The sequence below is a fragment of the Nicrophorus vespilloides genome, unplaced genomic scaffold (genome assembly GCF_001412225.1).
Source record: "Nicrophorus vespilloides isolate i.1.1-1 unplaced genomic scaffold, Nicve_v1.0, whole genome shotgun sequence".
Taxonomy (NCBI): Eukaryota; Metazoa; Arthropoda; class Insecta; order Coleoptera; family Silphidae; genus Nicrophorus; species Nicrophorus vespilloides.
In genome coordinates, this window is record NW_017098851.1 from 1 (window position 1) to 25,191 (window position 25,191).

At 34.2% G+C, this 25,191-nt stretch overlaps 5 protein-coding genes across 8 annotated transcripts in view; 2 read left to right on the top strand and 3 right to left on the bottom strand.

Moving 5' to 3' along the window:
• Positions 1-564: 564 nt before the first annotated feature.
• On the bottom strand, positions 565-2,696 carry LOC108563357. The gene is made up of 8 exons (XM_017922011.1): positions 2,479-2,696; positions 2,311-2,418; positions 2,133-2,252; positions 2,029-2,085; positions 1,929-1,979; positions 1,818-1,874; positions 1,717-1,761; positions 565-1,659 (listed from the first exon to the last, which is right to left on the bottom strand). Exons 1-8 carry the CDS (start codon positions 2,504-2,506, stop codon positions 893-895), a joined length of 1,233 nt encoding a protein of 410 aa, XP_017777500.1. The 5' UTR covers positions 2,507-2,696; the 3' UTR covers positions 565-892.
• A 505-nt stretch (positions 2,697-3,201) lies between these two features.
• Positions 3,202-6,700, top strand: LOC108563359 (exosome complex exonuclease RRP44). The gene is made up of 11 exons (XM_017922013.1): positions 3,202-3,316; positions 3,373-3,537; positions 3,588-3,745; positions 3,799-3,974; positions 4,029-4,255; positions 4,313-4,723; positions 4,788-4,934; positions 4,990-5,486; positions 5,540-5,783; positions 5,844-6,233; positions 6,299-6,700. Exons 1-11 carry the CDS (start codon positions 3,263-3,265, stop codon positions 6,674-6,676), a joined length of 2,847 nt encoding a protein of 948 aa, XP_017777502.1. The 5' UTR covers positions 3,202-3,262; the 3' UTR covers positions 6,677-6,700.
• A 766-nt stretch (positions 6,701-7,466) lies between these two features.
• LOC108563358 (CCR4-NOT transcription complex subunit 1) lies at positions 7,467-16,772 on the bottom strand. Its single transcript, XM_017922012.1, has 7 exons — positions 16,442-16,772; positions 15,154-15,360; positions 12,441-14,684; positions 10,013-12,388; positions 9,425-9,952; positions 7,830-9,367; positions 7,467-7,772 (listed from the first exon to the last, which is right to left on the bottom strand). Exons 1-7 carry the CDS (start codon positions 16,541-16,543, stop codon positions 7,697-7,699), a joined length of 7,071 nt encoding a protein of 2,356 aa, XP_017777501.1. The 5' UTR covers positions 16,544-16,772; the 3' UTR covers positions 7,467-7,696.
• Positions 16,773-17,825: 1,053 nt separating this feature from the next.
• LOC108563356 (microspherule protein 1) lies at positions 17,826-19,688 on the bottom strand. 2 transcript variants are annotated; one of them, XM_017922010.1, is made up of 5 exons: positions 19,432-19,688; positions 19,287-19,362; positions 18,447-19,234; positions 18,179-18,388; positions 17,826-18,114 (listed from the first exon to the last, which is right to left on the bottom strand). In XM_017922010.1, exons 1-5 carry the CDS (start codon positions 19,542-19,544, stop codon positions 17,910-17,912), a joined length of 1,392 nt encoding a protein of 463 aa, XP_017777499.1. In that variant the 5' UTR covers positions 19,545-19,688; the 3' UTR covers positions 17,826-17,909. The 2 variants fall into 2 exon arrangements, with proteins under 2 accessions (XP_017777499.1, XP_017777498.1); XM_017922009.1 differs by having other exon boundaries at positions 19,287-19,371; positions 19,432-19,686.
• A 350-nt stretch (positions 19,689-20,038) lies between these two features.
• Positions 20,039-25,191, top strand: part of LOC108563360 (DENN domain-containing protein 1A-like) — a 12,491-nt gene continuing 7,338 nt past the window's right edge. For 2 of the 3 annotated variants that reach the window (XM_017922016.1, XM_017922015.1), the window contains exons 1-3: positions 20,039-20,253; positions 20,352-20,507; positions 21,262-21,399. In XM_017922016.1, coding sequence (XP_017777505.1) covers positions 20,237-20,253; positions 20,352-20,507; positions 21,262-21,399 — 311 coding nt within the window. In that variant the 5' untranslated portion in view covers positions 20,039-20,236. The remainder of the gene's footprint in view (positions 20,254-20,351; positions 20,508-21,261; positions 21,400-25,191) is intronic. The other variant, XM_017922014.1, reaches the window with a different exon arrangement.

The window sequence follows — 25,191 nt, forward strand, 5'->3', positions numbered from 1 at the left end:
GTTCTTCTGGTATGTTAGTAATTACACATTTAAAAGGATCTAAAACCCAATCACAGTTTGTATATCAAGATCTGAAAGTAGTCAGAGAACCGCTCTCTGAGTTTGGTAAGATGAAATTAGAAAAACTTCCCTATTACCCACAAAAAATTAATTTTTACCCCATTTGGGGTAATTTGCCCCTATTCCCCGACCGCTGCAACAGACGGTATTTCAGTTGTCGGGCTTGAGATATAGACGCGATAGAAATATATCAATAAATAAATTGATATAAATCTCTTTATTTAAAAAAAATACAGAAAATATACAAATCAAAATAATTTCTATGAGTCTTGGTTTACGATTTTGTGCAGTATAGCAAATATACTATCATTTTTTTATTTTTCAAGAAATATTTTCTGATAATTGCATTCATGCCATGAAATATTTCTGTATGAAAAAAATGATTGTGAATTTGAAAAAAAAAATAATTCAATGCCATCAAAAAATGAAGTGTAATAATTGTATATAAATAATAATAAAAAATGAACTTGATAACAAAAAAACACTAGAAGAAAAAAAGTTCGGTGCAATTTTGGATACATATTCGTAACCTGTTTTATTGCCTTTGCTACCACATATCTGTGTGAAAAGGAATTTTCTACAATGGTCAATATTAAAAAAAAACTACATAATTGACTCCAGATAAACTCTTGCATGCGAATAGCATTGACGTGAATTCAACAAGAGAAGTCTCATTTGGCACATCGTGGGACGCAAAAATATATAGAAATTTTGAGGGGGCCGCAACCAGTCACTCGTATTACGAGTCATTTTTTTTTTACAATTAGTTATAAATTTACAAAATAAATAATCAAGAAAAAAATATGAAAACAAAACAACAAATATGAATAAATTATATCTTTGAAGGAGTATCACACAGCATTAAGCACTGTTTCTGCAATTTAACGGCAATATATCTCTTGGAAGTAGTCAATGGCGTCTGTAAATTGGCCCTATCAAGAATCGGAGAGCCCAGGTCGCTTTTAAATGAGTTGTACAATTTCACGGCTTCTCTCATATTCCGATCAGGCGTTGTATTCTCATTTACGGCTTTGCTTAAATTTTTATTTAATGTTGCCACTCTTAAATTTTCACTCTTCAACTTTGGTGTACAGATGTATTTAATTTTCTCGACATCGGTTTTATCCAGACTTCCTTTTAGACCATTCAATTCCTTCATGCTCTGCACGAAACCTGAATAAAATATAGACTTGCTCTCTTCCAGTTTCAGTAGCTGATTTTTGACTTCGTCGATCCCTTTCGTGTAGGTCTGGTTGAACTTTTTAAAATCATTTTCTAATTTCACCGTTATTTCATTGATCGTATCCATTAAATTCTTAGATGTCTGCTTGGTAATGTTCGTTTTTTGCAGCTGATTGCTAAGAGCTGAAAGCGGCGAAATATTATTCGTGGAGCATTCATTTTCCAATTTTAAAAACTCCGACATAGAAGCATGGTCTACATCGCTGGAATCAGATTCATAGCATGGTTCAATTTCTTTTTGGGATAAAGCCAATTTAACTGCTGCTGCTCTTTTCCTATGGGATCCAGGAGTTGATGATTTTCTTTTCAAAATGTCAGAACTGGAACTACCAAAGAGTTTCTTTTTTGCCTTGGATTCTGAAAATTAAATATGATGACAATAACAAAGCTACTAATAAATTACATGATTATTACTTGAATTAATAGTAATTGATCCTATTAACTTTGAAGTAGAATTATCTAAAACCATTTATAATTATTTTATATAAAAACCCACATATTTTCAATGTGAATACCTGTTACATCACTATCAACCTTTTTCCTTTTTATTGGGTTACTGTCTTGCTCTATATCTAAAATAATCTTTTAATTTTCTTTCATGTTACAATTGAAATATACTCATCTACCTAAATTCCTTTTTAATCCAAAGTTTAAAGTTTTATTTGGTTGCTTATTTTCTAAAATTAAAGTTATTATTTTAAAAATCAAGTAACAAATAATAATTACCTCTCTGAGGTCTTGATTGGTTATAAACAAGTTTCTTTTGCAAAGGTTTTTCTAAAACTACAAAAAAATTAACATTATCACAATTAAATTATATTTTTTGATACCTTTAGATTGATGGTTAGTACTTGCTTCTGCTAAAGTTTTAGCTTTTGTTCCTTTCTTGCCACCAGATACCAGTTTATTCCATTCTTCATGCAAATTATATTGTATCCTGGTCTTTGGGCCTAAAAATATTGAACAGAAATATTTAAAAGTAATTGGTATTGTTTGAAATAAGAATACCTTTTGGTTCTTCATTTGCTGAAGCTACATCCTTTTTATTTTTCTTACCACCAGAAACTAGTAATTCATATTCTGCAAAGAAATCAAAATGTGTGCGATTCTTTTTGCCTATAAATAATTAAACAAATTTAAAAAACAATTAGTAAACATACACAATACTATACATACTTTCTACACTTGGTGTAACATCCCCCATTTTGTAATACTAAGTAAATTTAAAGTAAATCATGCAACGATTGAAATTTTTGTATAAATAAAAAAAAATTGTTGTTCTTTTGCAAACAATTCCAGTGTAAAAACTCTGTCACGACTCGGAAGATCTACAATCAACTGCAACTTGCTGCAACTGATATAAAACAGTATAAAACGTTCCACTCAACTCCTCGTATTCAAAATCTCAACTGTTTTTTCTGACACTCATTATTACCAACTTTTAATTAGTAGTTATTTTTAGCGCGCAGTAGTTCAAATTTAAATTTTATAATTAATAAAATGATTGTAATTATTGGTTAATTATTGTAGATAGTAAAGGATCCCACCGATAAGCGACTGGCAAACGGGTCGACAGGACCCTGCCAAATGGGAAGGGGTTTCCAGGAGGAAGCTCATTATTGAAAGAAGAAGAGAAGAATTAATAAAATGAGCTCAACGTGTTGAGTTGAACTTCATCTTAGAAATAGGGTCAGGATGTCTATTAAAACAACAAAAGAATGGAACTTTGTATTAATTTATCTTCTACAGTATAGTCAGCAGAGCGCGCAATCGATGTTTCACGTTTCTTCAACGGTTTCGGTAGTTCTTTTGATGATGTGATTCTTGCTGTTGGCAATGCAGATTCGTGTAGCGCCCTCTATTGATCGGCCCATAATATAAATATTCCTAACACTTCATCATAACCTATAAATGTTGCATGTTATAAACATAACCTAGAAGATTGTTTTTTTTTCTTAAAATGTTTTCAACGCGAGCTTTCATTAAAAAGAACAAAGTGGGAAACTACTTAAAAGTACGTTGTTGTTAATTTATAATTTGTTTAGTAATACAGATGTTTACTGATTTCAGAATATTCGCGAACACTATATTCGTGATGATATCTTCTGTGGATTGGAATCCTGTAAATCTTGTGAGGTGCTTGATACTTCACTCACAGGCGGTTTTAATAATAAGAACAATCTATTCAAGTTCAATCATTACATAATCTTGGACACTAATATTATTTTAGATCAGGTTAGATTCTTGGTGTTTGTTCTACTAAAGCTAATTGTCTTTGTTTTAAGATTGATATTTTGGAGGAGGATGTATTTGGTAATGTAATTATTTTGCATACTGTCCTAAAAGAAGTGAAACATCGATCACTACCAGTTTACAAACGTTTGATGAGTATCATTGAAAACCCTACAAGACATTTTTATATTTTCACCAATGACCATCATAAGTACATTGATATTATTAAAATTATAGAATTTTGTTATAGTCTTACCTTTTTAGAGATACTTATATCAACCAAGAGAAAGGAGAATTGATTAATGATTTTAATGATAGATGTATTAGGAAAGCTTGTACTTGGTATATGAAGCACATGCCGAATGAGAAGTTTGTCCTTATCACTGACGATAGAGGCAATCGTAATACTGCCAGAAATGAAAAAATCAAAACATGCACTAGTGAGTTATTTTGATTTAATTTAGTTATTAGAGGATGCAATGTAATTGTTTTAGTTACTGACTATGTAAAGAATCTTGAAAATTCTAAGCATTTGCAAGATAAATTGGCGAGGAAAGATTTTCATACAGTTGTTGATTCTGATGACTTTTATCCACCTCATTTACCAACTGTTGATATAATTCAGGGAATTAAAGATGGTAGTTTACATCAAGGCACTTTTCGCGCATCAACATCTAACTTCTTGGAAGCTTCAGTTAATGTTGATGAATTTGAGGAACCAGTAATTTTTTGAGAGGTGTTAGTAACTATCATATATATTAATGACCATTATTTAAAGGTAATCGTTCAGGGTCGGGCTGGACTTAACAGAGCTGTTGACGGCGACTTTGTTGCTATAAAAATATTAAGCAAAGATGAGTGGATTAGCCCTAGCGATATTATTTTGGAAGATGAGAGTGTTACCGAAGGCGTGGACGAGGTGCTGGAAAAGGAGAAGGTCCTGAAGAAAACGCAGAAAAAGGCAAATGCACAACCTACTGGCATGGTAGTTGGCATTGTGAGAAGGAAATGGCGCCAGTACTGTGGAATTCTGCAGCCAAGTAATATGGATGGTTTATTTCATTTATTTGTACCGGCAGATAGGAAAATTCCTAAAGTTAGAATAGAAACTCGACAGGCAGAGTTCTTGCGAACGCAGAAGATTATCGTGGCTATCGATACTTGGCCCAGGCATTCTAGATATCCGACTGTAATATTATAGTTTAAAGTTTACTATATATATATTTCTAATTTAATATTTTCAATTATTTAAGGGTCATTTCGTAAGAGCTTTGGGCAAAATTGGAGATCAAGCGACGGAAAATGAGGTTGTCTTATTGGAGCATGATGTACCACATAGCAAGTTTTCTGAAGAAGTTCTCAGCTTCTTACCTAAGTTACCTTGGACTATTAAAGAGGGGGTAAGTGTTTCCAAAAATGCACTTAGTTTCGACTACGATATTGTTCGAATTTTAGGATATTGCTGCTAGAGTAGATCTAAGAGGCTTGGATATTTGCTCCGTAGATCCTCCTGGTTGTACAGACATAGATGACGCTCTACACTGTCGTGAAATTGAGGACGATAAACTGGAAGTAGGGGTTCATATCGCAGATGTTTCGCACTTTATTCGACCTGGCAACGCCTTGGACATAGAGGCTTCGAATCGGGCCACAACCGTCTACCTTGTCAACAACCGAATTGATATGGTCCCAGTACTGCTCAGCTCCAATTTATGCTCGCTGCGAGGCGGTGAAGAGCGCTTCGCTTTTTCATGCGTTTGGATTATGGACAAAGAGGCAAACATATTGGAAACTAGGTTCCACAAAAGTATAATCAAATCCAAAAAAGCGATGACTTACGAGGAGGCCCAAATGGTCATAGACGATAAGCACCAAGTGCACTCAATAGCGCAATCCTTGAGAAACTTGAACAGTTTAGCGAAAATTCTGAAAAGGGGTCGTTTGGATAAGGGGTACCTTTATGCTTTTATCAATTTGTATCAATAATTTTTTATTGTTTTTTTAGTGCATTGGTTCTAGCATCCCCTGAGGTTAAAATTCTTATGGATTCTGAAACCCATGACCCTATAAGTGTCGAGGCAAAGAAACTGTTTGAGACTAACTCGATGGTAGAAGAGTTCATGTTATTAGCTAATATAAGCGTGGCTCAGAAGATCTTGAAGGAGTTTCCTGAATGCGCTTTGCTCAGACGGCATCCTACACCTCCTCCAAATAATTTCGATCCATTGGTCAAGGCAGGAAATCATTTGGTAATAAATCTACCTAACATGTTTTACATTTATTTTGTTTTGACTTAATTTATGTTGTAGGGTTTCGCCATAAAGATCGATTCAGGCAAGAATTTGGCTGCATCGCTGGATGAAGCTATTAGAGAAGACAATCCATTTTTGAATACAATGTTGAGAATACTGGCGACTCGCTGTATGATGCAAGCTGTGTATTTCAGTAGTGGCATGTACCAGAAAGACGAGTATTTCCATTACGGTCTGGCTGTACCATTATACACGCACTTCACGTCTCCGATTAGGAGATACGCTGATATTATTGTGCATCGCTTATTAGCTGTGGCTATCGGTGCGGATTGCACTTACCCGGATCTGTTAGATAAGCATAAATCCACTGATCTGTGTAAAAATTTGAATTACAGAAATCGCATGGCTCAATACGCCGGAAGAGCTTCAGTAGCGTTCAACACTCACGTTAGTATTATAATATTACATGCTCTTCTTTCTCTAATTAAAGTAATGTATAATTTCTGTTTCAGTTATTTTTTAGGGGTAAATTGCAAGATGAAGAGGGTTATGTGCTATTTGTGAAAAAGAACGCATTGCAAATTTTGATACCGAAATACGGTCTTGAGTGCACCCTATATATTTCTGAAGAGGGCAAAACATCACCATTTACTTATGATGAAGACCATCAAACCCAAACGGCTGGTGATATTGTATTGCATGCTTTTGATCCCGTAATTGTTAGGTTAACCCTAGACTCAAAGAATATTCAGCATGAAAAATTCATACTGCAATTGGTTAAGCCGCATATCGAAGGATTTAGTATTGCTCCACTCACTGAAATGGAGACGAAACACAAATTGACAGAAATAGAGAGCGGCAAGAAAAACAAGAAACAAAAAAAATCATAATAAATAAATCGACTTCACTTAATATATTTATTTTTTTTATTATTCCACATGATTTATTAGTACATTAAAACTCAAAGATAATAATTCTATTGCAAAGTCGAAATGACTATTCGTTTGTTTCGTCTTGAAAACAACGTTTAGTTGGATAAAAATATAATTAAATTATAGGATTGAAAAGTTGAATATTATTATTTTCTAGTAAGTATAATAAATGTTATATTTGAAATGTATGGCGATGTGTTGCAAGCTTTGTCGAAGAAATATTTTCTCTCACTCTTCTATTGTTTTTTTCATTTGGTTCTTGAAACATTTAATTATGAAAATAAATTGAATGATTAAAACAGGAACATAATTATTTCATTATATATATTAAATATCTTGGTATTATATAATTTGCTTTTTTTTAAAGTACTATGAAAATTTTAATTTTAAAAACGACCCAGTTAAGTAAATATGAAAAAAAATATCTAAACATACGTTCATAAAATATTTAATTTTATTGCAAAAAGTTCTCTTAAAAATTAAGCGACATCTAACAACAACATTTTGTACTTTTTTCTTCTTCTTACCGAAAATTTGAATATAATATTCTCACAATGTTATTTACACAGAAAACAAAAAGATTATAATTTAAAAAATAAACAAAAAACATAAATGTCTGCTTAAAACATTGAAAACCATTTATTACAGCTACTTGTTATATTTATATAATTACAAATTACATGAAAAGTTTCTTAAAAATACCTATGTAATATATATTACATTTCTTTATTTAGTAAATCTATGTTATATCTACACTACTTAAATACTAAATTCCCAAATATGAAAGGAAAAATATTGGAAGTGAAAAAATAATCTGCCAACTGGAACAGTAATGTTTAAATAATAATAATTAAAAAATGAAACGAACTTCATCGTAGAAAAACGGAAAAGTAATTAATGGTAATAAAGAGAAAATAAATGAATATGCGCGACTAATACATCCTCCATAACAATAATAATAAAGATCACTATCGGCTATCACTCTTGCAGCTCTCCTTCAGCTTGGATCGCAGTTTTCTGGACGAAGCACGATCTCGCCACAGATTCAAATAATCTAAAATAGAAAGATAATTAGTATGTATTATTGCTTATAAACGATTATTCGACATACTTTTCGATTTCTGAAGCGCAATGGACAAACTCATGATTCCAGAATTTATAGTTAGGATTCTTGATCAGCTCAATGAATGTGATTAAAAGTCCCCATGGATGCGGTCTATTCACGATGAGTCTTTCGAGGAGAACCCTGGTAATCTGTTCTTGAATAGCTTCAGTATTTGCTTCAGCGAATAGGTAAAGCAGTGTGCATGAGAAATAATGGGTATGACTGTTGGGGTACCGCAGTTGGTTCGCAATCGAATTCAGAAACAGATATCTTCCCTCGGTATCCAGATCGACAGCAAGATTTTGGAAGATGTCCATGTGTGAACTGTGGGCAATGGTTTGCATGTTCGGAGTAAGAGTCTTACCCCTAATGAAACCGATCGCTTGGGTGCCGACATAGAGAACCAGCGCGTTCATCAAAGGGATATTATACCTCATTCCTGGCTCATTGGACACTTGTAAATTACTTCTCAATTCAGATAAGAATGTAACTGGAGCCCTTAGTTTCAAGTAAGAATCTAGGTCTTTTTTAAATGTGATTGGAGTAATCATAGATGAAAAGTTATTCAAAACTCTTGGCCCAAAAGCAATCTCTTGCAAAATATCAACTTTAAGGTTCGGAGTGAATGGATCGGGAAGCCTCATGTTTCTTGGAAATGCCGACAATATCAAGTTGCGCATCTGAATGCAGTTCGGTGGAATCACATCGCAGAAACCATAATGATAATCACACAAAAACTCTGGGAAATCGTGTAATAAAACTAGTAGCACCCTTAAAGTTCCTTTGTACAGCATGGTGACGGGTTTGGCAAGCTCAGCGTTGCGTAAGAATGGAGCCAAATACTTGAATAGATCAATAAGTAATTGAGCGTACATAGCCCAACCCTTTTGTTGGGGCGTCGAAGCTAGCATCCTGCCCATAAATACTCGATGTGATACTAATTCCAGCCAAGCGTAACAGAACCCTGCAGCTTTCGAAGGTCTCAAAATGTGCAAAGTATGACAATATGCAGTCAGCACATGCATATTGATAGTTTCCAACACTGGTTCTGGAACATTCAACTCCAAGAAAAGCATGATGAATATGCGGTGATATGGAAACTGTTGGAATTCGGTTCCTCTCTGCTCATGATCCTGAAGCAGACATCCAGCGACTATGCCAAGTACTTTATTGAGCAAATGTATTTTTGTTGTACTATTGGTACTGTCCCCGGAATGTTTCACCAGAAGTGCGACTAGACGCACAAAGGCATCCAAGGTATTAAAGCACTTAACTCTCAAGTGATTTCCAGTCAGATTTTGGTCACTCATATTTCTATATACAGACTCGACGCACAATTGCGTGGACAGCCGGAAGAATCTCGTAATCAGATCGTCAGTTTTAAGGATGCCTTGACAATTCATTTGGTGTACAAACAAACTGAATGCTTTTGTCGAATCGCGACCAGTCGGTTGAGAATTATAAACCGAAATCCAATCGCGTATTAGGAAATCAGTCTTTTCTACTAATCCAGGTGGGTCCTCGTAATTTGGCGCAGAACGAACCTAAACATGCAAATAATCAATATAATAATTAAAAAATGCATAAACCCTATAACTTACTTGTAAAATTCCATTATGAATGTGTACTATTGGACCACCGGTAGTGCGATCTCCGAGAAAAACGCCTTGTTCGTGATGTTGTTTCAACATATCCAAAATGTTCGTCAATGTCTCTGGCGGTTGTCGAATTAATTGATTAATTTTAATCATCATATCAATCGTGTTATAGAAATCAGATTCGCCGATGTTACTGGAACGGTCATCGATAACCAAATTCTGCACGAGGGTAGTGCCAAGATTTAAAGCTCTGTAATTCGGTCCATTTTCCATGAATTGAGCTAAAGATAGATCAAACTGCTGCATATTAACTAATCCGGCCCTGATTAGTGTCTCGATTGCAGCTTCGTTACTTCGGACATCATCTCGAAATTCAGTAACAAATCTGGTCACTTGTTTAATTACCCACTGTTGTCCGAATGCCCTTGGATCTTGCAAGGATTTCAAGATTCTGATTGTAATTTCGCGGAATTTCAAAATTACGTCATGTTCGTTGTGTTGAACCACAGTATCTTGTAAGCCTTCAACACACTAAAAATAGGAAAATAAATATAATAATAAATATAATCGTAAATATTGCTTAAATTTTACCTTTTGAACAATTGCGATTGATGATCCTAATTCCCTATTATGCATGGTGTACATAAGACAATCACGAATCATCATCATAGTGTTATTCATGACGGCATAATTGGATTGTCCGCTTGTGGCAACAATAAATTGGTCGACTTCAAGTGCTAATTTTTCACAAAGTGAAGCCATTTCATCAGAAGCCTGTGCAACCTGGAAGGGTGTTGATGGATGCTGTACAGCAACCTCCAAGTTGACGGCAGGTTTGTTAATAAAGAGGTTATTTTCACGATCTGAAATTGGCAGGAATCCTGGAATATTGCGTGCAAATTCTTCGTAAACAGTCATCTGAGTGCTCGTTATACCGCCGACTTTAAGGCGTATGGGTTCTGGCATTCTCTCGGCTTGGTATGTTAAAGCTATAGCGTCGCAGTAACGTCTTCCATCTTGCCTGGATATTTTTCTCAACTCAAATTCACTTATCAAACGTTTGTCAATTTCGGGAATTGCTTTCTCAATTGCTGTTTTTTGAATGAAAGCACATGCCAATTCCATATTATCTTGAGCAATAATATTAGCTGCTTGTTCCATCATTTCTTTTTGTTGTGAAGTTGCGCTAATAAGTGCACTTTGGAGGGCTATCTTCATTTGTGAATTAATGGATGCCAATAACTGATCGCGGCACGTAATCATCGCCATTCCAGCAGTCAGATTTCTTACCATATAATGCGAAGCGGTACGTATTCTATTTTCATCTGGATCGAGAGCAAAATCTTTTCTTACAATCTGTTCGCACGTCTGCAATGCAATTTTAATGGATCTGTCTGCAACTGGAATAATCCATTCTTGAACGGCTCTTTCAATGGATGGTTTTACCAATGATTTCAATTGCGGATGACTTTGGAATAAAACAATATTTTGGTTGATAGTCACGTGCGTCTGTATAGCAGTTGTTCCAGTCAACTGTATGTCCATGTAACTAAATCTTGGTTCCGGGGCTGCAACTGACGATGTGGGTGTAGTGCTGTTGTTTTGTGGTACAGGCGGTGTGGATGTCGATTGTCCGGATAGCATATCAGATTCGTTCAGATTCGATGTTTGCAAAGCCATCTGCGAAGTTACTTGAACGACATCCTTCTTGCCCGCTTGCGTCTGAAGCTGATATTCAATTTTTCTCATGGATTCTGGATCTTTCAAAATGTTCGAAGGTTTAAGCTGACTAATGTCAATATCGAGTGTTTTACATAGTACTTCAATTTCGAATTTCAGATTCAATTTTAAATCTGGCTCTTGATGCATTTCAGCGAGCACGTTCATAATAGCAATTGTCCAAGGGTTCGGTGGTTTAAACACTTTGCTTTTTGCACATGACTCCAATATTTTAGCAATGAAAGGAACTATATACAGAAGCTCTTGTTGACCTCTGTTATACGCTTCAATTAAAAGACTCTTCAGATCTATGTCTATTTGTAAAATAGGTTTGTTGCGTGCTAAGGTCATCATACCAAGCCAATGGCCTAAATTTTTTAGCAAAGACCTATCTGAGAAATTGGCGATAACCTTATCTGATCTTAAAAGCACTTTGATATTTCTAAACGTTTCCCTTGTTACCATTCGATTAACGTCGGGAACTTTTAGCACATCCAAAAAGTTGGAATATAATACATGGAAATTTAATTCGATAGAGGCTCGTTTCATTACTAAATATTGTGAAATCCAAGCCCAATATTCTTCGGAAACAATATCACGTAATTCATCACATTTTTTCTGTAAATTAATCTGGCTTAAATTGTTGAAAATAAACGCAATTTTGTCCTGAAGACTCTCGGGAGGTGAAGTGATTTTCTCTTCTTGTTCTGTCGCCACTAGCAAGGTGTCAATATTTGTTGCATTTGCAATGGATGGTCGACTACCCAAACTTGCAACGGCCGCTGTACTCGCCTTAGGAGCGGTGGGAGTTGCTGAAGTGCTCTTGAATCCTTGGGCAGAAGCTGGTCCTAGCATAGCAGCCAGAGTCGCCGGCAACACCGGTCCTTGAGGAGCAGAAGGAGGTTCCATGCTCTGCAATCCATATTCAACATACTCTCGCAAATGTGGTGGAAATTCATTAAAATGAGGTATCGCCCGAACATGCTCGCAGTACTTGTGGTAATCTTTCAGTCTGGTCTTAAATCTATCTAGAGCTGCAATACCAAAGAAGTACATTTTTGAACCCTCTGGCTTTCGTAGTGCCTCCAGTACGAAACGAAGAGCCAATCCTAACGTCATGTAACTAGTGACGAGCCCCCTTTCTATGATACCACCAAATAATTGAGCTGTAATGTGCAACTCTTTCTCCGGATATTGTGGGAAAAAACGATATTCTTCAAATAAATTACGTAGCATGCAATTGAAAACCTAAAAAAATAAATAAATATAAAATGTTTAAGACTTAGTAAACAGTACTTACTTCTCTTTCTCGTTTAACATTGGAATCCTGGAATCTCTTCAGCATTTCTAGAACTTCGTCAATAGATAGCGTAGGATGCGGTGGATGATTGTAAATTCTTTGAAAATAACTATTGGCTTCATCTTCAATGTCCTTGGAAACATTAGGTGCAATCTCGGGGAATAAATTATTATCTTGTTGAATTCGTGGTTTCTCTAATCCAGGGTTTGGCGTTATTCTGTTTAGAGCATTCATGGCATTGGGTACATGGGAAGCACCAGTTCCTACAGGTCCCTGATGTCCCAATGGAATAATTGGGAAATTGTTGTTTGTACCTAAGATGCGCGACGGTGAACCTGGAGATTGAACTAACTGTCCTAATCCGGTCGAAAAATTAAATGCCGAATTTGTCACACCACCTAGACTCATATTAGCCAAATTGGTTCCGAGGTTACCAATCGAATCAACGGAATTGGTGTTGTACAATTGACCTATGTTCGTTGGATTGAAAGGTCCGGTGTCCATTCCCCGGTGAGTTCTCAACATAGATGCTGTTGGTTGTTGAGCTTGTCTATTCTTAATTAATAGTGTACAGTTGTTGTACATTGTCAAAATTGCTTCTTGGCATTCCTGACTCATATTATATGTATGCATGCAAGACTGTATACACAAAATCATGGTGGTGAGCGTTTCGCTGGGCAAAGCCATTTGCGATTTCAATTCATCAAGTTTTCCAGTTATTTGTGGACATCGTCTATGCAAAAACTTGATACAAGCCGACACAAAAGTGTCTCCATGTTCTCGTACTTTATCTGTCAGCCATTTCTCCAATTTCAAATATTCCCTGCGCGATGCAAGACACGCCAAATCAATGATGAATGGATACGATTGCACGTTCAGCAACATTGATAGCGCTTTGAGATCTTGTGCTACGTCCAGAATACGTGACAATCTAGCTTGATCACAGTCTCCTCTGGCATACCATTCAGCCATTGAGTGCATAATAATCGTTTTTATATTTAATGTCTGGGTGTGCCAAGCACTGTGAAGGATTATTGCAGAGTTGGGATGATTACCCAAAAATATAGGTATCAATGCTTTCAAAAGCTCTTGCCTTAGCATGGTGATGGGTCCGTTTATTTGAAGCAGAGCAAGAACGAGTACATCGGGACAAGCTTGCATAGGATATTTAAATAGTTCTTGCACCTGTGTGTACCAGCCACATTCGGAAATAGTCAGCAGTAACTCGATGACATTCATCGAACGCCAATTTGCAAGATCTTTGCCATCGAGCTCTGGAGGAGTTTTCAGAACATCGACAATCACCGGATTGCAAGGATAATCTGCAAAACAAAACACATCTGGGTTTTTCAAGATGTTCGATACCAAACTTAGTTGTCCTTCAATGTTTGACCAGCGTCGGTATATATGATCAATTGGAAAGGTTTCAGAATGGAAACCAGATGTTTGCAAGCCTAGCCGTAATAGGGTGATAAGAAAAATTAAACTTTGTCTGTCTTTTATAAGAAAGTCCGGGTGGTCTAATTCTAGAATCACATTACTCCACGTCAAGTTAGGCACTACTTCCTTAAGAGCCTGCACAAACACATCGATATTCCACGTATTTCTTATTTCTGGTCCTCCTTTCATCTGTGATTGGTCCAAACCGGTTAACGTCTGGCTCATCACAGATACAACCCTCGCTATATGAGCGGGTGTTATGTCTCTAGGTTTCAACTTCACAAGATTATTTCTGCATTCTTCCAATGATGAAGTGAATCCATAGCCCATTTCTGATACTAGATCGGCCAATGGTGTATCGAGCATACCCCCGGATAAACCGGGGCCTTCCGAACCCATGATGTCAGGCGCAAGCTCACACTGCTGAGAATATACTAACGGTGCGAAGACGATTGGTACGAAGTCCTTAGGAAAGTCACGTTGTAACGCTTTGAGCAAGGCGGCGTGTACTTCACTAGAAAGTCCGACCTCCTTGGGCGAATTTTCAATCAAGGACAAGATCAGATGTAAGACCTCGGGCGTGGTCTCATGAAGACCGCCCTCTTGTTGGTGACCGCTACCTTCGGTATCGATGTACGATTGGACGAGACTGGGCACGCAGCCACGCAAATGTGACTGCGCCAAACTCGACACGTCAAAGTTGGACGAATGGAGTAAGGCAAGTGCGAACACTACTTCCTGGACAGGTGAGAGGCGAAGGCACTTACACAGTTGTTGAAAAAAATGAGGTCCAACTTTCAGGCTCTGCAAAAACAATCAGAACCATAAACAAAAATAATATAAAATGACAATATTTTGCATACACAAAAGAAATATTTTCACAGATCATAAGTAAATAAAATCAAATTATATTAAAATTATGAATTCATTGAATATTGTGCATTTAACATTGTTATTGAAGAATGTCACTTCTAAATTATTTAGCTATAATAAGCAGAAGTAGGCATTTATTTAAATTATTACTTGTAGTAACTACTTAAATCAGGGGTCAGTAAACTGGGACAAATTACCCCAAATAGAGGTTTAAAATGATATACAATTTGGGGTAATAGGTTAAAAAAAAGTTTACAGAACCCTGGTAAAGTAATGTAAAACCAAGATGGCTTTCTTCATAATATCTAGAAGTAATAATTATATTGACAAATGTTTGAGGTTAAACTGGTGAAATACAATTACAAAACTATATTCTGCAGAAATAGTGTACACTGCTTACCTTTTGATTGTTTAATGGATTATCTGTAATGTAACAGACAGACGTTATTAGAGCTGGTTTATTTAGAAGAGTTGAGGAATAGTCTAATAACACCTGATTGTGAGCAGTTGCTGCACTAATCTTGCTGGACGTTTCACTGAAGTCCACCGACGAAAAGAGGCATTGGAGCAAGTGACGATCGGCTTCTAGCCCATGCAGATCCACCAACTGTTACAAGAAATACACGGTTAGAATAGTTTCGATATACTCATTGTACACGAGAGCATCGAAGTGATTTTGCATTTTCAATGCCATCGTGACATTAATATACAAAAAAAAAACATACAAATATACACTTTACCGTGCGATAAAAAGGGAAAAACTAAACAAAAACAAAACAAAAACGTCGAGGAACGTCAAAACACTGCAAAGACTGCAACGAAACGGAGAACTCTAGACGTGAATCAAAACACCTTTGTTCTATAAATAGAGGCACTGACGGCAGCGCCCCGTTCGACAACCAACTACGCGCTTATACAACCCAATTCACATTCAAACATGAAATTTGCATTAAGAAACCATTTAAAGGAAATGGAAATTTATTTGTATGAAATATGATATATACATCATTTATAAAACTTGCTAACAAAAAAAATATTCAGCTACTTATTCTATTTAGGCAAAATTATGAATGAATAATATAATTATTGAAAAATGATTCCTATTTCTTATCATAATTATAACATGCTAAGCAAATAATAAACATTAACATGCCAACTTTTTTTTTATTTATATACATGTCCATAAAATTACGATTAAAAACTAATATGTGTTCACAAAGAAATAAACACTTCACTGTCTTAAAGTGATATAGATAAAATTTAAAAAATAAACATGTTCATTACACGATTGTTATTGCAGCAAAAATAAACATTGTCAAAGACAAAATACTACTAACTATATTACTTTAAAGTAGATTGCAGTAGAAAGATACGTTTTTTACTTCTAAAATAGAACAAATAGAGTTGCCAGATGTTGCAGGAAGAGCTAGCAATATTGAGAGCAATTAAACTTTAGTCTGCCCAAATACAATTTTGCGATTATTTAAAGTATAAATATAGAAAGGGTTGTATAATTAGCGATCTGGGAAAAATATTAAACCACTTTGGTAATGTTTTGGTAACGTGAGATGGCAACAATGTATTAAATGAATAGCGAAAACGGTCAATATGGCGGTGTCAAGTGTTATTTGTCATCACGTATGGAAGAAAAAAATAGTATTTTATTTTCGCAGATCCGTAATTCTCACCTTATATAAATCGGCGACGACTTGCTTTTGGTTCTTTTTGTTAATAGAAGCAACTAAATAACTGATTTGTGACAAAGTAAAAGACAACGAGTCCAGGTTCATAGTTCCATGAACACGGCCTCGAAAGCTTCAAATGCGTTTGAAGCTTTCTCAGGTATCCACAGTCCTTTTATCCAAAAAGTCTTAATTAATATGGAGAAACAACTAAATTGAAAATGGTCAAGGACCATCATCGAATCTTTCTTTAACTCCGATCACCCTAATTTATTAACACTCATTGTTAACACAGTGCACTCAACACAACACATGTACAAAAATAATGAACCAAATACAACTTGATACAACTGAACCATCGAGCGTCGCACATGCGCGTATCGCGCAAGCAACGTTGCCAAACTTTGATTAAATTCCCCAAGTCACTTTTCCAAGATTGCCAACAGTAAGTAAGAAGAAGAGAAGTACACTATTGATTATTTTTTCAAAACAAAATTCTACCATCTAATCATTTTAAATGTTTTGCCGAATTTAAATGATATCGAAATAAACTTTTTCATTTGTATCATAAAAATATGATAAAACGGTGACAGGTTCAAATCTCATCAACAATTAAATCAATTGGGAGGTCGATAAAAACAGAAAAAGTGGCAGAAATAGGGCCGTAAAGAAAAACAAAATTGTTAATAGAAAAACGTATACCAGACGTCTAAATTTCATTTCAGAATTTTTAATTACGCAGTAAAAATAATAAGTAGTAATGTTTTAAATCTGTAAAATTATAAAGAAATAAATAATAATATAAAACCATTTAATGAAAATCATGGGATGCTTTGGTTTTGGAAAAACATAGAGTCAATTTAACACTTCCTACTAGTACTGAATAATAACTTTGGAATTATAGTAAAAGAAACAAGGAGAAAAAGTAGTCTAGTATTTCTTGAATTATTTGCTAATGAAGCAATTAAATGGTAAAGGAACTGTATAAAATCAACGATTTTTTCGTTACATAGCTTATATTTTATTCGTATGTTAAAGGGTTAAATTTAAAAAAACAGTCCAACGTCTTTCGTAATGAACTATACACCAGCAATTCACGCAATTCTTTCTCACGCCAAACACTTGGATCTGTTGTTTATGTGCTCTCAACATCTTTTTTAAAAAACTCCTTTGACAAATTTTCAGAATTTCATGACCAGTTTTTTTTTTCAAGCTAAATCTCCAACTACAAAGAGGCCTTACACCAGGTAGATTTAAAGAAAGAAATTAACAATACCATGTCAGATACTTCGGGGAACAAATGTTACGACTTTCTATTTTACGTATTCTAAAAATGATGCTTATATGAAATTCAGTTAAATTAAATTATTTTTAATAAAATTCGTTTTCAGTTATTTCAATCACCTTCACAGCGTTTTATTTAAAAAAATAAACATACTCTTTCTAAATTATGAAATCAATTAATTCTATAAAATTAGGCCATGTTATATCTTACTGCTTCATTATGTATAACCCTGATAAGATCCTGGTTTATGCTGAAAATGAAGCGCAAACAAGCTATTTCCACTGTTGCGTTATCATACAGTCTAACTTTATTCCCAGTTGTGATAGGACGACCGTCTACGTATATAGGTCTCTTTCCTTCCGAGGACAAATAGAATTCGCCAGTATTCTTCAATCTAATCAAAATAAATATATTTATTTTTATTATTATAAGAAGTTTAATGTTAAAAAAATATGCACCTTAAAGTTGCTTGGCGCCGAGATATTTTGTGCGCCGGCCCTTCTAGAGATAAATCAATGTCAACTGTATGTCCCTTAGCTATACGGCCAATAGTAATTTCTCTGCTTCGCATCAAATACCTCACCATTCGTCCTCTTAATACAGCCAACGTTTGCGAGTCCATTTCGCCTGGACATGAACCAGTGACACTATCCACCAAAACATTCCATCTATAATTATTCAGTGGTAAATAATTATTTTTAACAATCTGCTTTTATAAGATATTACCTTCCCACTTCATTTTCCAATTGCCTAATTTCTCTAGTATTTCTTCTCTGCTGTAAACGTAATTCTCTATCCAAGCCTTCATCTGGAGGCTCATTCAGTTCTGAATCTTGAATCATTTCCTCGGTATCGCTAAAAAACATAACTGGTCTCGTTGTATATGGTGTAGGCATGGGTTGTCTAATTTGATCAGGCAGCAGATTGTACATTTTCAAGGTATTCCAATGCCTTTGCAGCGAGATAGCTGTCCTTCCCGAATAAAACACGTCCGGGTGCTGTGCTAACATGTCCGAGAACGTATTCACATTTGGATTTGATTGAGACTTAATAGTAGAAAGCATCTGCTCTTCTTGTGTACTCCAGAGTGCACGATCTTGTACTGCAGCAACCATATCTGGATGCAGGTTGCGCATCGCTGCCACAGCAACTCGAGACACTGCTTGATCATACAGAAGGGCATACCAACGCTGTTGCAGCTCTTGAACTGTGAAACGACATGAAAACTTTGTACCCAGATGAATAGTTCGAATGTCATTGGTTTGCTGCACACCAATAATCAAAGCCAAATCATCAGTAGCCTTCCACCGTCCCAAATCCTTTGTGGCAATTTGATTCTGTGGCTTGTTTTTCTTGTTGCGACGTGAACTGCTAGACAATGGTTTAGGCAGGCTCTTACGTTTTGTTACTTCAGCAGGTGGCAAAGAAGCTGGCACCACTGGAATTGGAGGAGTTGTTGATGGAGGTCCAATTGAAAAATCACTATGCGACGATATGGTTCTTGATCTATTTGTCTATAAATAAGTCAATTATGACCAAAATAATATTAATATTGAGTATACTTACAGTCACTTTTCCTGTAGACACGCTGGGAGTATTGTATTCAACCAACTCATCGTCAAATTTCTTTCTCTTAATTGATCTACTTGAACTAAAAAATTAATTGGTCGAATAGAAAATATATGATACAGGATAATAAAAAAAGAAATACCTTCTTCGTCTTGTAAGATCAGATGTGTCTGATAGCAATGTTGATGAAGATGGATGATAATGTTCTTTCTCAGTGCTGGATTGCGACAACTCAAGATCATGATAACTGCTCATAATTCCACCGTTATTAAAAATCCCTTAGAAATAATTAGTTTTATATATTACGCCGCTTTGTTTATTTCACTTATTTTGTCACGGCTAATTAGTCTTTTTGTAACCAAATCAAACTGAATCAAACCAAATAACGAAATACAGGATGACCAACAAAAAAAAATTGAAGTTCATAAACAACACACATTACTTAACTCTTAGGAGAGTTTGTTTAATTGAATTTCGAATTCATACATATGGTTGTTTTGTTGTTTTTCATATTTTTTAGAGTTTTATTTATGACTTTGATTCCGCTCTATCTACCACCTATACAGATAATAACAGAATCGTTGATAATCTTCTTCTTCTTCTTTTCCACCACCTCTCTCATTTAGCCTGTGCCGCGCACAATTTCGCCAGTTTCCAATCGTTGATAATGCAGCGACCTACTAGAGCAATGTGACAGCTGTCAATATTAATCACCATTTTGCAGTGCAGTGTTTCTTCACCTGCTGTCAGTGGCTGTCAGTCTCGAGTTCGTGTTTGTTGTATGTACGTCTGTTCGTCGGGTGTCTACTTACCACCGAATGATCCTATACTAAACTCATTGGGATGTGTGCATCGTTGTGATGATATTTGTGTTTTAGCATCAACTACTTGTTTCGCGATCCATTGGTTCGCTATGGTCAAATGAAATAAATCGTATTGGATTAAATATGTTTTCCAGATTAAGGTACCGTACACTTAAGTATCTCTCGGAATTTCTTGTGTACAGCGGAATACATAAATACAGCGGGAAGGTGTAACTGGTATTTTTTCTATTGCTCACAGAGTCAATGTCAGTCATTTCTTTGAATGTTTCTGCGAGATCGTTCCGCCCAGTAGCGATAAAGATGCATGGATTATACAACAGTTTCCTGAAAACTACAAGGATGAGGAAGTGCTCAAATCGGTACCCAAATTTGCATATCCCTACACGTTTGAAAAGTAAGCAATTGCCTTCATGGATTATTAATTACATTAATATTCTTGTTGGATTAAGTCGGCTATTTTATATTTATTTCTGCATACATTTGAATACTACTAAGTGTAATTATTGAAAATGTGTGTTGTTAATATCAATTTTACTAATATTTTGGAGTCATTGTATATATTCTGTTATCAATCTTATCATTTTCAGTAGTAAGTCCTTTTCTTACGCGATGTTGTTGGTACCGTTGCATTATTAAAATTGGAGAAATGATTCCTATTTGTGTGTTTGTTTTTAAACATTGCAAGCACGTTCAAATTGAAAGTAACAATAGGACCGGAGGAGTACAACAACGATTGCAAAATTGGCTTTCGCACGGGCTTTCACTGTGTATTACGCAACGTATCATTTCTGGTTTGTTGTATTTTTTTAATTTGGTTCCTGCCAGGATGCAATGCATAACAAATTTGTTTGGACCTTATTGGATCATTCATACTCGAACGTGTCTATAGTGTACATATGTAGGTCATATATCAATAGATTTCAAATAAATTGCATTTCCTATCTGGTGTATTCACGCGTCCGGTCGCATTTCTAAAGCAAATTGATCTACTGTTCCTCTCCGATTTTCTAACAGTAGCGATATTAAAGCAATGTAACAGACGTTAAGATTAACTAATTCCACATTTGCGGTAAATGCGGTTTTTAGTTCTAAATAATAAATTGTTGTGTGTACGAATTGATTAACTGTGTGTTTGTTTATTTTTGCAGTAATGTTATCCAGCATTATTCTTTTGTCCTGACGGATATTGAATCGAAATGGACATTCGGCTTCTGCAGACATGATCCCAAATCCCAGACGGCTCTCGTCGTGTTGAGTCACCTTCCATGGCACCAGGCTCTTTACAAGTAAGATTCATTCTTATATAATGAGAATTCTATCTTTTTACTTTACTTTTTAAACTAGATGATAATATGAAGCAATCAAAAAAATAAATTTAAAGTTTAATTAGATATTAGAAATTCTGAATAAATAATTTATATTATAATATTTTCCAACTTTTCATAAATTTTAAATCTCAGAAGATATATTTTTCATTCATATTATGTACAAAATGAGAAATTAACAAATACAAGTATTGTTGAAATTAAGAGACCGCATTATTCTAAGTCTCATTAAAATTCTCTAAACGTATTATAATGACGTTTACTAAATTATCTTTTAATTTTGTTACTAATATGCGATTGTATTAGTAAATATATACTTACATAAATCAGTTATTCAGTGAAAGTTATTTATAAATGTATATGTATAAACAAAATGTATTGTTTAATAACATACAAAAGGCTTTTAGAAGCCTAAATATTTTATTTTCTTATTTAACAAATTAAATTTTCTAAAGGAGATATTAATGACTTGTTATAAAAGTTCTTAAATTGCTATATATTGCAGTAAAAATATATTCGTTGGTTGAAATTTCATGTAATATATTTGTATAAATAGCAGGAAAGCCTCATGATGAGTACAATTTTGCTTTGTCTATAACAAAATGAAAAGGATTTAATTTAAAAAGATATGTGGATTGCATAAAAATACGAAAGTAACATTTGCTCAAAATATATCCTTCTTTAAGTTAAGAGATGGACAACGTCTAAATTTCTGCTTAGGTGGAATGCCACGGTAATCATGATTTGTACGAAAAATCTGTGGAATCCGCTGTTTAATTTGTTATGCCTAAATGAATGTTTTTGAAACTTGTGTCAATGTCAATTATTTTGCATTATTGAATCAAGTTTTTTTTTTGTATTCTACCATAAAGTGCTTTCATATGGCCTTCCACTAATGAGATCATCGATGACTTATATTGTTTAAATAAAATTTAAGTTTATATTTTGAAAAATGTTGCGCTGTTTAATTAATGATTATATCATTATTTGAACAGGCACAATTTACATTTAATCAGCAGAAGCTGAATGTGTTAGGATAATTTGTTTCTTAGAAATCATTTTTATTCTCTAGAGCAGTGTACTTCAACTTTTTTTTGTTCCAAGATACACTAGAGACATGAGTTAAATGACACACTTAAATGAAGTTATTTGGAAATTTCGCTAAGATTCTTTCACATCACACCGGTTGAAAATCAATGTTATTATTTTTATTCTCATTTGACCCATTCACGTACTATCTGTACTATACGTAGCTTTAAATTATAATATCAAGTATCCGATTGCTGTGCTACTACTTATTATATAATAATTCCAAAATGCGAACATCACTATTACATAATACAAAAATAGTAACAGATTATCCTAGATTACGATGAATCCTCGGTACGCGTGTATTGAGAAAACCAAACATATTTGCTTTCCAATTTGCAATGTTGGATGAACCACAGGGAAAAGGATAAAACGTGCAAATTAATAAATCAAACCTTCAATCGCGCTCGCATCATATTTTTTATGATGTATGTTTTTCGTGTAAATCGTTCCAAATATGCACAATCTGGTTCATGGAAATTTATAAAATTAGAAACGCTCCCTTGTATGTTTTATGTTGATTAATGAAATTGGCAAATAATATCCTTATATTTATATTCAAATAATCTTTGTTTCGTGGCATGACGCAATATTTATATAACAAATTGTTAACGAAGTCATTGCATTAACTGTATTGTTAAAGCAGTGACTTTTAAAATTAACTTTTGTTTACTTTGGGTTCACATCGATATCAAATTAGATGTTACTAGTAAGAATAATTAATTGATGAAGCACTTCTTCTTCAGCCTATGAGCATCTACTTCTGGATATAGTTCATTTCTATTGCTTTCACGTCGTTCTGGCCTGTGCAGTCTTTATCCAATTTTTCCCTGCGTGGCGCTGGATTTCATGAAGCATCTAAATTAAGAGTCTTGTACAGTTTTACAACATCAATAAGCCTTTTTTTTTCACTTTTATTTGTTTTTATTTATTTGATATATATATTTTGCCAGGTTATTTAATTTCAAATTAATACTTTTATAATTTAACTAACATATTCTACATATTCAGTTACGTTTTAGTAATTATTTGTATATGCTAGTAAGGTTTGGCACAATTTGTCTGTCCACGAAAATAATATCTGGCAATATGCGTGGCTTGTATTATTTGTTTTTGAATATATTTGGCAAAAACACTAAATAAAACTATTTAACGATTGTTCTATGCAAGGTAATCTCAATAATACCGTTATGTTATGAAAACAGAAAATCATCAAATTTGATAATTGGAAATTTTTCTAGATGTAATTATAAATAATTAAATATAATATTTATTGAAACATTTAAACATACATAAATAAAAAAAATAAATGAAATATATTTTTATAATCATAATCATAACCAAACAAAAACAAATAATTTATTGAAAAATTCGATAAATTTAGTTAATTAAATAAAATTTGATTTTTTTACAATGTCGAAGTTTACTTATAGATGTGTTCTGCAGATTAAATATTTTATATTTCTACATAAATTATTTATTACATGCGCCGATTATAGTAGACACTTTTGTAATATAAAAGCCGGTAATTGCGTCATTTGGAAGGTGGTTATTAGACATGTCGATCTATCGTTTTAGATGCTTTTTATCACGTGGGTTCAATCCTATTTAAATTTTCGATTGTTTCATTTATATATGAATAATATCAATTAGAATGTTGGAATTTAATTATTTCTTTTTTTATTAAAGAGATTTATATCAATTTATTTATTGATATAAATCTCTTTCGGCCCTATTTCTATCACTTTCGTGTTTAACAGCCACCACAAATTTTTGGGAATCGAACCAACGACCTTTCGTATAAGATTTTCGTGATACAGGCGGCTACGACCGCTCTTGGAATTTAATTACATAACGAAATATTAGTAATTTTATTTATCAGATTATAGTTCCAATATGTTTCAAGATAAAATTTTAGTACAGAAAATTTGTCACTTCTTAAGGGCCCGTGCCATTATTATTATTACTGTTCTGTACTTGCTCTTGAGCGTACTCAAGATGTTTTAGTCTAATATAAAAGTATTAGATAAAGATCCTTTGAGCAGTGGTCTCAAACTCAAATTGCATAAGTTCAGAATTCATATCTGAAAGCAGTTGACGGGCCGGAATTTCTCTCAACTTTCACGTGATCTGATATACAGTAACAATTCTTAGTATATCTGTATATCCTTAAACATGTAAGCACCGCATTTACAACAAATATATTATTAAAATGTATTCGAGGGTCAAATGTCGCCTTACAGTAGCGGTTTTTATACTAGGAATAGCGAATAATTTAGTAGAAATATAATTGTCTTAAAAAATATTGGAACAATGGAAAATGTTGAAAGTCATATGTACATATGAAGAATTTTAGAAGTCTAGAAAAAAATAATTAAAATAGACAATTTGATAAACCAGGGTTGGCCAACTTTTGTACACAGAAGATCTGCTTTATATCTTGGAATGTGTCGCTATTGACTTATTACAGGGTAGACTAAGTTGAGGGAAATGTTTGAAAAACATACTACCTACGTAAAAAAATACATAATTATTTTATTTGATCGACCAAAATTGGCCACCCCTGCTGATATAAAATGTTAAAAAAGGCTGCGAAAAAATAATTAGTGAAATTAGTGATATAAATTTTAGCTAAATATGTAAATAATTTTTAATTGGGGACCT

What these genes read in the sequence shown, in the direction of transcription:
- LOC108563358 (XM_017922012.1), bottom strand. Translation starts at nt 16,543, where the DNA reads ATGAACCTGGACTCGTTGTCTTTTACTTTGTCACAAATCAGTTATTTA. An exon ending in ATGTTAAACGAGAAAGAGAA is followed by an intron (nt 12,389 to 12,440) that starts GTAAGTACTGTT and finishes TTATTTTTTTAG; the next exon opens with GTTTTCAATTGCATGCTACG. An exon ending in TTCATAATGGAATTTTACAA is followed by an intron (nt 9,368 to 9,424) that starts GTAAGTTATAGG and finishes TTGCATGTTTAG; the next exon opens with GTTCGTTCTGCGCCAAATTA.
- LOC108563356 (XM_017922009.1), bottom strand. Translation starts at nt 19,544, where the DNA reads ATGAGCAGTTATCATGATCTTGAGTTGTCGCAATCCAGCACTGAGAAA. An exon ending in GATCTTACAAGACGAAGAAG is followed by an intron (nt 19,372 to 19,431) that starts GTATTTCTTTTT and finishes TTAATTTTTTAG; the next exon opens with TTCAAGTAGATCAATTAAGA. An exon ending in TTGGAAAATGAAGTGGGAAG is followed by an intron (nt 18,389 to 18,446) that starts GTAATATCTTAT and finishes GAATAATTATAG; the next exon opens with ATGGAATGTTTTGGTGGATA.
- LOC108563357 (XM_017922011.1), bottom strand. Translation starts at nt 2,506, where the DNA reads ATGGGGGATGTTACACCAAGTGTAGAAA. An exon ending in TGGATTAAAAAGGAATTTAG is followed by an intron (nt 1,875 to 1,928) that starts GTAGATGAGTAT and finishes AGATTATTTTAG; the next exon opens with ATATAGAGCAAGACAGTAAC. An exon ending in ATCAATTACTATTAATTCAA is followed by an intron (nt 1,660 to 1,716) that starts GTAATAATCATG and finishes TTTAATTTTCAG; the next exon opens with AATCCAAGGCAAAAAAGAAA.
- LOC108563359 (XM_017922013.1), top strand. Translation starts at nt 3,263, where the DNA reads ATGTTTTCAACGCGAGCTTTCATTAAAAAGAACAAAGTGGGAAACTAC. An exon ending in TTGATGAATTTGAGGAACCA is followed by an intron (nt 4,256 to 4,312) that starts GTAATTTTTTGA and finishes CATTATTTAAAG; the next exon opens with GTAATCGTTCAGGGTCGGGC. An exon ending in CAGTAGCGTTCAACACTCAC is followed by an intron (nt 6,234 to 6,298) that starts GTTAGTATTATA and finishes TTTCTGTTTCAG; the next exon opens with TTATTTTTTAGGGGTAAATT.